The 10,122-nt window shown below is 39.6% G+C and overlaps 1 protein-coding gene across 2 annotated transcripts in view; it reads left to right on the top strand.

Moving 5' to 3' along the window:
- Positions 1-9,783, top strand: part of POLR1A (RNA polymerase I subunit A) — a 37,485-nt gene extending 27,702 nt beyond the window's left edge. The window contains exons 28-34 of one of the 2 annotated variants that reach the window (XM_064448915.1): positions 449-563; positions 1,211-1,327; positions 2,207-2,485; positions 3,610-3,810; positions 4,570-4,687; positions 5,924-6,088; positions 8,647-9,783. In XM_064448915.1, coding sequence (XP_064304985.1) covers positions 449-563; positions 1,211-1,327; positions 2,207-2,485; positions 3,610-3,810; positions 4,570-4,687; positions 5,924-6,088; positions 8,647-8,747 — 1,096 coding nt within the window. In that variant the 3' untranslated portion in view covers positions 8,748-9,783. The remainder of the gene's footprint in view (positions 1-448; positions 564-1,210; positions 1,328-2,206; positions 2,486-3,609; positions 3,811-4,569; positions 4,688-5,923; positions 6,089-8,646) is intronic. The other variant, XM_064448914.1, reaches the window with a different exon arrangement.
- The last annotated feature ends 339 nt before the right edge of the window (positions 9,784-10,122 follow it).

The raw sequence follows: 10,122 nt of genomic DNA on the forward strand, positions 1-10,122 counted from the left end.
TTAATTATAAGGATCTATTGAAAGCTATTTTTGTTTTGCAAAAAGGTTTCATTGCTTTGTCCTTCCTTCAGGCCACATGAGTTCAAGCTGGCTTGCTTTATTTAATGAATTTGATTTTTTTTAAGAAAAAAAAAGTCTAGTAGTAAACCATCTCTTCTGAAGGTCAGTTTGATGTGTGGATTTTATGTCCAGATGAGCTTATAATTTTCAGCTTTGGATTCATGGCTACATCTGTAGTTGTAAGAGAGATGATACCAACCTTTTGATTCCTAAAGGGACAAGAAGAAAAATGATTTGCCTTATCCTAGAAGTACTTTTGCATCCACCAGAGAATATGTCCTGTCATGAGTTGACTGCCTCCTTCAGCAAAATAAATTCATTTTCTGATGACTTGAAATTGACTGCAGTACTGCTGGGCTTTGACATTCTGAATTGCTGTTTCTTTCAGGTTCTTTAAAATTTTTCTGGAAGCAATTAAAAGAAAGAATGCAAAGATGGCATCTTTTACGGAAGTCAGCACCCGGAAGGCAACTCGGAAAGATTTAGATGGTGACCAAGACAAGGTACTGAGAAACATTACCTGAAAAATGCCTCATTACCTATTTTTGAGAACCAGAATTTGGAAAAGCATAACATGTTTCAACGTGAACACGAAATGTGTGAATACTAGGTCACTTCTTAAATATTTTCTTTATGCATAAACTGTCTTTGCATTCTCATAAAATTAACAAGGAAATTAAAGTTATTGTGTATTAAATCCTAATTTACTTATGACTGTACTCTGAAAATGCCTGTTTATTTTAGCCTCAGTGAGATAAAAGCATATTATATTACTCTCCATTTGCTCCCAGAGCAATGTGCTGTTGTAACAGTGGTTGTCAAAACATTGGCGAAGATTCTTTTTTTTTCATTGAAAGCCTTTGGCTGGCATGTACCTTCTGCCATCCCTCTCCCAACACGGACTGTCATATAAGGAGGGTGATAGCTTTTCTATCTTGTAGACTTCCGTCTTGTTTAATGTTGAAGCTGTTATGAGTTATAAGTTCATTATTTCTTTATAGTAGTGGGCTTATAGAAATGAATTTGTCCCTAAAGGTAGACCATCGAACAAGGGGTTGTTAAATTCCAAACGTTTGGCTAAAGCCTTTTGATGCAGTTGATGCTTCCTAGCAGAGTCAGCATGATTATCTCTTCTGTCATGGATTTCTAGACACAGAATAATCAGGAAGCTCCAGCAGAGGAAGAGGAGAACATTGTTGACGCAGAAGCTGATGAAGGGGATGGGGATGCTACAGAAGCAAAACGGAGAAAGAACCAAGAAGAAGAGGTAAGGGTTTTGTAGATGTGCTGAGTACTGCACATGAGTTCCCAGTTTCTTCTGCCTTGGTTTGAGTTGGGATGGAAAGCTTCCATTGAAACAGAATGCTGGAAAAAACCCAGACCCCACTTGAAAGGGGATAGGAAGGCCTCTGCTTTGTGCTGATCAGTTTTGATTTGGATGGAGGGAAATGGATAGCAGAAGATGTGGGCTGAGACTTCTGATGACCATGGTCAATAATGGTCATCATAGTTGAGCCTGGTCACTGCTGTCCTTTAAGAGTAACACAGAGCCATGCAAGCCAGAGATGGAAGAGACCTGTGTTTTTCCGAAGCCTTGTTCTTCAGCCATTGGGTAGATGTGTCTGGCAATCAGGTTGTCTGTGCTGTAGATCATCTTAACTTTACCTCTTGCTAATTTCATGCCATTAATTGTTTTTAAAACTTTACTGTGGTTCTTAGTAAATATTCTCCCTGGCTCTGCATGTTTTTGCCACGTTCACTACTTCATTAGTACTGCTTAAAAGATGGGTTGGTGTAATTTCGGCAAGAGGGTAGCATAATTGGAAATCCTGAGGGAATCCCATCGTCAGGGTTGGATTATGGGAAGAGCCTTTTTTGGGGGAAGAAAACTAAATTCTGCTACAGTCCTAATAACCTGTAGCATCCCAGACTGTATTGAGGAATAATGGCAAGATTATAAAGGAACTGAATTCTGAACTGAATCTGTTGTATTATTTTCTTTACAGCAGAATTACATTTTCATTGTGTCATAGGCAAGATACTTGCAACTCAGCTGTCAAGAATATTAATGAATAAAACTGTTCATGGCAGGTTTTGTTTCTGTACATATTCTGGCTCAGATAAATACAACATTATTTCTTTGCAGGTTGATTATGAGAGTGAAGAAGAGAATGGAGAAGGAAACATTGATGAGAATTTAGAAGATGAAGGGGCTGAATCGGAAAAAGAAGAAAGGACTCCCAGTGCAGAAGATCAGATTGGAGCAGATGGTGATGAACCTCAACATCCTTCCTTTATGTCTCAGACTAAAAAAGAGAAAGATCGATTACTTCAGTCAGCTGAGTTGCGTGTAAATGCTGTCCTAGACAGCCACCCATCAATACAGGATTACTCGTTTGACACTGAAAATGAACTTTGGTGTGAGGTAAGATGGTGGTGCCTGGAAACATGTGTGTGGTTGTTCAAGGGTTGCGTGTAGCTCCCATAACATGGCTGTCTTTGCTGGAGTGCTGCTGTTTCTCCTCAGCACTCCTGTATTAATACAGAAAAGTGGCAGTGCAAAGGTACGTCTTGACATAATTTTTAGCAAGCCCTAACTTCCAGAACCTCTGATGAAATTTTATTTTTTCTTTTTTAAGATAATTGACAGGTTTATTGTGTTTTAATCTTTAAATATGTGTTGCAGCACTGTGTAGCTCCTGATTAATAAGTGATGACTGGACTTTTGAAAGAGGCTATGCAGGAATGTGTCCTCAAGGTGCTGGGCAGAAGGGGAGCTTTATATTGGGAAGCACATCTACTCATGGAGGAATTTAGGATTAGTAAAGCTGGCATGCTTAGTTATATGAAATAGTAATTAAAGGGGACAGATATTCTTGACCAAACGTGACAGTGACAGTTGAAAAAATCTGGCAGGAATATGAATTTCATAGATCCAGAAACATTTCACTCGCTATTTTTAATAAACTTTTTTTTTAATGCTTCCAGAAATAAAACTTTTTGTTTCAGATCTAGCTAGCTAATTTTATCCTACACTTTTCTCCTGATTCCACTCCCATATTCCTTCCAAAAACCCCTCCAGCAACAAGCTGTCTTTGACCTCAGCTATGCGTTGTCCACCTCCCCAGTTTTCCAGTTTTGTTCACGCTGAAAAATCTTACGCCTTTACTTTAACCTGAGCTAATACTGCTTTGAAACTGTCAGAAGATGCAACAAAATCAAACAAGCTGCAGGTGTTGAGAAACTCACATGGTCCTCCTGCAAGACAGAAGGAAAAATGTCCAAACATCCAAAACAAATTAAAAAACAAACCCTAATTGATATAAGTGCAGAGATTTTGAAAGCAATGTGGATGAATGGTCCTGGGGTGTGGTGTTCTTATTAGCATCATTCAGCTTTAATTCTAGTCAGATGTTTATGTTCCTAAGCACACAGCTAGGATAAATCCCAGTTGTTCTGTCTGCTTTTTGCCTAAAAAGAAGAGGCTGGCTATTGAGCCTAACAATCAGGTTTCCTTACAGAACACTGCACTGTTTCTTTCCTTTTTAGGTCTCATTGACACTGCCATTGATGAAGGTGTACTTCGATCTCTCCTCCTTGCTCGTCTCTCTTGCGCGAAGCACAGTCATTCATGAAGTGAAGGGGATCACACGATGCTTGTTGAATGAAAGTACCAATAAGCAAGGAGAGAAGGAACTTGTTCTGCATACTGAAGGGATAAACCTTGTGGAGCTGTTCAGATACTCTGATGTGCGTAATCTATTTATAATCCCAAACTTGAATGATCTTTTGTGTTCTAGGGAGAGACAGTGGATGATGGATGGCGTTTAAATTTAGCAGGGGTGATGTGTAGCCTTTTCAGCTCTTAAACTCTCTTCTTCCTCATTTATACCCCCAGAAGTGCTCAGAGCTCAGCAGAGCCTTTTCTCAAGGGCAGCTTGCAAATCAGCTTTTATGCAGCAGCCCAGTGTCTAATGACAGATAATTCCACACCATGCTTGTAACTGTCTCTCTAAACGTTACTTGAGGGAGTTCTTCCATCTCAATGAATTGCAGTACTTGGAGATGAATAGTTCTGTTATGCCATCTAGCCCATAACTCTACAAGTACAGGATTGTTGTAAGCTACATCTTCTCTACTGCTTTTGCTAAAAGTTCTGGCTGCCTGAGATGGACTGGGCGTTGCACTGTGTTGCTTGGAAGACTAGCATGTTCCTCTTCTGCTTGGGATGGTTTGTGCCCTTTTTCTAATTTCAGATCATTTTCTCCTATGGGCAGTTTTTATTCCAGTACTCTTATTCATGTATATAATGCTGTGGGGATTTAAAGATAGATTTCCAGAATCATTTTTATCTGTGTTTGACTCTGAGCTGCTGCCTAGTTGTTCCATAACTGCTGGTGCTGCTTAAGCTAATGAAAAATAGAGAAAAAAGCTATCTTAGCTTCAGTTATTTTGAAATATAGAGTAACTACTGTCCTAACCTGTACCTGTGGGGTTTTTTGTGTTCAGATTTTGGACCTGAACAGACTTTATTCCAATGATATTCATGCTATGGCTAAGAATTATGGGATTGAGTCTGCCCTGAGAGTGATTGTAAAGGAAATAAAAGATGTATTTGCTGTATACGGTAAGATTTCTTTGTATTTTTGAAGATAGTCTTTATTATAATCAAGATGGGAAAAATCAGCCACAGTGCTTACAAAGTTATGGCTTTGCATGATCTTTTCATTTATGTGTGTATTTTTAAGTTGCACCTTTTCATCATTTTAGTCATTATAGTGCCTTCTGTGAAGACTTGGTTAGTTAATTGTTAGGTTCTATTTAATCAGTAGAAAATCCACTAAACAAGGTCGAATTTATCCCCCCTTTACAGAGCTTTTCTATTCTGGTATGTTTGGTTTTTGCAAGCTGGAATGCCCAGACGAGTTAACTATTGACATCTGAGGAAGCTAACTGTTAGACTTGAATAGTGGCCCTGAGAATAGGATTAACCTTGCCTCACTCTAGCTTTTTAACGATGGGAGTCTAGGCTCCCTTTGTAGTTGAGTTTTTATATTTTTCCTAAAATAGCTGCGCTGCTTTGTCTGAATGTTCTTCTCTCTGCCTGGTTGATTCAGAGAGTCCAGACAACTAGCTTAGGGAAGATGCCTGTCTTCATAGGCTGCTGAAGTTAGGCATGTTGAATTTGCCTTAAGTGAGCTATGTCATGCTATGAATTAAACTATTGAAAAGAGGGAAGATTAATACAGTGGGAATTTTAGCAACCAGTCATATCAAACAGATTTGCCAGCTGGCAGCCCAAAATGATCTGACTTTCAAGTTGTTCAAGGACTGCTAGGTAAACGTTGACAGAGCTGTTAATGATCCTCCATTACACTGACTCCACAAGTGTTATTTGAAAATAAGTGCTATTTCTTTCTAGCCTAAATGGGGTTTTCTGTGGATGCCTAATATTATACACAGAAAACACAGTGGCTTCTGTGCCTGGCTAATACGGGTGAGGGGCTAGAGCTCTGTCCCATCACAAATGGATGGGTGTTTGATCCCCTTCTGCGTAAACAAAGGTGATGCAGACCTGACTGATTTTATGTAGAGAAACTCTCCCACCTTACAGCATTCTTGAGAATTTAGTTGCCCTAGAGAGATATTGTTTTATATTATAATAAGGTCTGCCTCTCTCGGATGTTTCAGGGGAGCAGTTAAGCCAGTTATGCACAAAGAGGTGCAACTGCCAGAAGAATGTTAATAGAGATGCTCTCCATGTTGATTAGACTCAGGGGATTTAATTTAGACCTGATTTATTTAAAAAAAAAACACCTTAGCCCTTGAATGTTCTGATGATTGCTCTTTCTTGTGTTCTTAGGAATTGTGGTAGACCCTCGGCACCTTTCACTTGTGGCAGATTACATGTGTTTTGAAGGATTTTATAAACCGCTGAATCGCTTTGGAATTCAGTCCAACTCTTCCCCTCTGCAACAGATGACATTTGAAACCAGCTACAAATTCTTGAAGGAAGCAACAATGATGGGTAAATGGTTTAATTCAAAATATATTGCTGCAGCGTTTCACATATGCTTTGTTTTCATCGTAACTTTCCACTACTCTGGGTAATGCATAATTGCATTAGAAAAAAATGCCAGAGGCTAAAATTTTAATTAAGCCCTTGCCTAGGAAAATGCTCCAGATGTTTTTAATGAAATTCTGTCAGCTTAAATGAAGTCAGCTCCCACATGTAATTTGTGGGGTCTGTGACTCCTTTCTTTAAGAATTAGATAAGCATTTTTATAACAAACCTTAAGATTATGAAGCTTTGCTATAACAATAGGCTACTAAATCTGCCTTTTTCTGTCTCTGCTATTAAAATTGTCATCTCTGCTTTGTTTTTCTGTCTCTATTATAACTTCCATATTTTCATCTCTTCTCTAACTTTGCTATTCAGAATTTTATTGTGAGAACAGTCCTCCTGGTTGTTACTTTGATTCTGTTTTTCTTGTGCTTTGTAGCTCTTTACTATCTTTGCTTTTTTCATCAAACACAGACAAAAGGTCAGATTCGTTTGTCTAATCGTAGGTTTCTGGTGCCATCTGAGATGCCCAAGAGTATCCTTTCTGGCCTCTAGTTGCTGCTCTGGAAGGTGTAGAAATCACATGGCTGCATGGATCATTTAGGGCATTTGAAACGGCTACTGGCCACCTACACTTAGGAGTCTTATCCAAAAAACTTGTGCTTTAAGTCTGTCATTAGACAGTTTGCTTCATCTCATGCTTTAGATATTAATTACATCTCCCTTTTGCAAATAGTCTTGGTTTCTGTTGCTTGCCAGTTGGATACTTTCCTGGATGCTCCTGTGCTGCCTTCTTTGCTACCTATTACAAATGGGAAGAGCTCTCAATGTGGTCTCTTCAGCTAGTATCTTAAACTGCCTTGCACAGATGTCAGAGATACTCTTATCACTGAATTCATCTTGTTACCGCTGTTTGACACCTTTTCTGGGAAGGTAGTTTGGGTTTTAATGAATAGTATTTGTTACAACTGACTTAGAATTCATCTGAAAATCAGAAAGGAAAGGTGTAAATCTGGGTTGAAATTGAGTAGAAGAGGATGTTTTGCACACAGTTGTGCTCTCTCTCTGGGTTTATGTTGAGTCACATATAGACTTAGAAATAAGATAAAGCTTTTGCCAGGTGAAATGTAATTATGGATAATATTACAGATATCCATAAAATTTATGGATAATGTTATGAATAAAGACACAAAGTGCATGCTGACAGAAGGTCACAGTGAATTGGCAGGAAAGCTACGCTAATTACAAGTGGAGGGAGTTACTGATTTCTCCAAGATGGAAATCAAAGTCATAACGTGGATTTCAGCAATCTGGAACTAATTTGCTTTAACGTAACTGACAACTTGACCATACATTTAAAGAGACACTGCAAGGGTGCTCACTTATGGCCCTGGCCAGTAAGAAGGAAAAAAGAGGGCTTGTGACCGCTGTGCACAGCTAATGTAAGTAGTGCCATTAGAGTGCGGGCGTGACCCAGCAGAGTGCTGATGCGGGTTTAGAGTGCAGAGAGCACACTGCATCAGAAGTGAGATCCCTTTGGCTGTCTGCTCAGTGAATGATTCTTTGTTAACATCACGTGAGCAAACAGAACAGTTTTGATTGTTTTGTTTAATGATCTAACAAAGGAGCTTTTTTTTTCTTCAGCAGACACGCATTTAGGAGCAGCTATTTAATTATTCAGCTGTAGCTGAGATGAGAGCAGCAAGCACATGCCATACACTGTGCTATGGTGCAGCTCCTCCCCCCATCCTCTGTATGATAGAAAGTTCAGTACATCTTGCTCCGTAGAATAAATATGACCCAAATTTATCAAAAGTTTAACAGTTTTATTTCTAATATTCCAACTGCTCTAATGACCAAATTCCAGCTTGCTGTAGTTACAATGAATGAAAAACAGCCTGGATGCTTATAAAAACAGTGGAAGCTTAACAGTCCTAGCCAGGCATGTCATCTGGAGAGCTTCCAAATTTCTGTGACACTATTTCGCTACAGTGAGTAACCACAAAATCAAAGGAATTCATGGAATGTCTCTACAGTGAAAAGTTCTCTTCATATCTAGCCAGAAGGATTTAAAATCCACATCAAAAGGATTCACTCTAACAAAGGAAAAAGGCAATAATGAAAATGGAATATTTTTGGGTTTGCCTCACTGATGTATTTTTTTAGCGATCAGCAAAATGCGATCACTGGAAGGTCAAATCTGCGTTCTCTTAGAATTCAGAACGTGTTGTATTTTCATGCTGAATAGGGAGGGTTTAGTAACATGTGACCCAGTTCTCTGCTTGCACAAAAAGACTGGGATGAGATAATAGTTGTTGTACGTGGGGTAGGAAGAGTTTTGGACTCCTGCTCTCAGAAATACCGATTAAATGTGAACAGTAGGTGGCAGTGCCTTTCTGAAACTAGGGGGTGCTGAACCAGATTACTTCTGGCATGTAAACCAAAATGCTTTCTTTTCAGCACTGACCTCTGAGAAACTCTTGGAAACAGCCTTATATGATGTTGTTTGAATTCTGTTACAGGTGCCCACGATGAACTGCGATCCCCTTCTGCATGCCTAGTGGTTGGAAAAGTTGTTAAAGGAGGGACCGGTTTGTTTGACCTCAAGCAACCCCTCACATAGTGCTTCGGTTAGAACTTAAGGATTCTGACTAAAATGTTCATCATAAGAGATATGTGCACCCTGCAACAAGGGCAATGCTGGGTCCCCAGTCATCTTCCCTGTGCCAGTAGGTTTGTTGTTCCGGACACTTGATGAGCCTAACCTATTTAATGACAATGTCTGCATCTATAGGAGCTATCCTTTAATCCAAAGAAACATGTATTTAATGTTCATGAATGTAAAAAAGAGATTATTGGCTTACATAAAAAAGAATAAAATGAAGGAGACTGTCTGGGTCTCAAACAGGCCGTGCAGCAGCAGTGGCAGACAGATGTCAAAGACGAATCTGTTTATGCTGCCTATTTTTTGTGTGACAGAATCCCAGCCGGCTGAGAAGGGCCAGTTGCCACCCGGTTGTTACGTGACAAATTTCCATTATTGGAAATAGCATTCAGAACTCACAGGTGGAGCTGGGCAGTGCTGTGCTGAAGCTTCAATGTTCTATTGAAGCGTCTGCTTGAGGCACATCCTCTTCTTTTGCTGTACTTGCGTGCACTGCCATGAATTCTATAAGCTTTAGAGGATGCAATTTTCCTATTCTGTTGCTTCATTTATTAAGAATTATGTGTCCATGACACAATTGTTAAATTTCTTTATTAGCCGAAGACTGGAATTCAGAGTTTTCATGGTTTCTATAGGCATTTGCCAGCGCCTACTCTTACAACTTCTTTGTACAGAACAGATCTCCGCACAGCGAGAAACCTGACATTTGGTAAAGATTTATTTCTTAAATGGCGACGTGAGCTGCTGTAACAGTGACTTCCCAACAGGGTCCTGTAAGAATTACTGAAACAGGGTTTTTAAACTATTTTTTCCTAAATATTCTATATCAAAGAGGATATTTAATAAAGGACATTGCAAAGAAATATTCTGAATGCCCTATTATGTGGTATGTTACCAAGGGAATTTTGTCATGCAGCCAACAGCCATCACTCTGACTTTGATGGCTGTCAAAAATTGCATAGCCGAGAGCTGCTAGCCACTCTTCAGAAATCAGACTTTCTTGTTTATACATTTGATTTTAATCAGAATGCAATGTGTGCCAGTAGTTAAAATTCTCTGGAGTTTGCTTACTACTGTGTAGGCAGGTTTTCTAACAGATTTCAGCCCCTGATCATTCCCAGTGGTACCTCTAAGCGAGTGGAAAAGGGCCAGAGCTCACTGAGCCACCTGAGGAGCTCCAACTTCCAATGGAGCCGCGCTAACACCAATCACATCAGGTAGTGGGAGATGTTGGCTTGGGACTGTGGAAGAGCCTCTGCGGGGTATCTTGATGGACCCCGTTCTGCCTCAGCCCCTTAAAACTGTGTCAAATGTACTGAAATTGCACTGAAGC

Source organism: Phalacrocorax carbo, chromosome 4 (genome assembly GCF_963921805.1).
Source record: "Phalacrocorax carbo chromosome 4, bPhaCar2.1, whole genome shotgun sequence".
Classification (NCBI taxonomy): domain Eukaryota; kingdom Metazoa; phylum Chordata; class Aves; order Suliformes; family Phalacrocoracidae; genus Phalacrocorax; species Phalacrocorax carbo.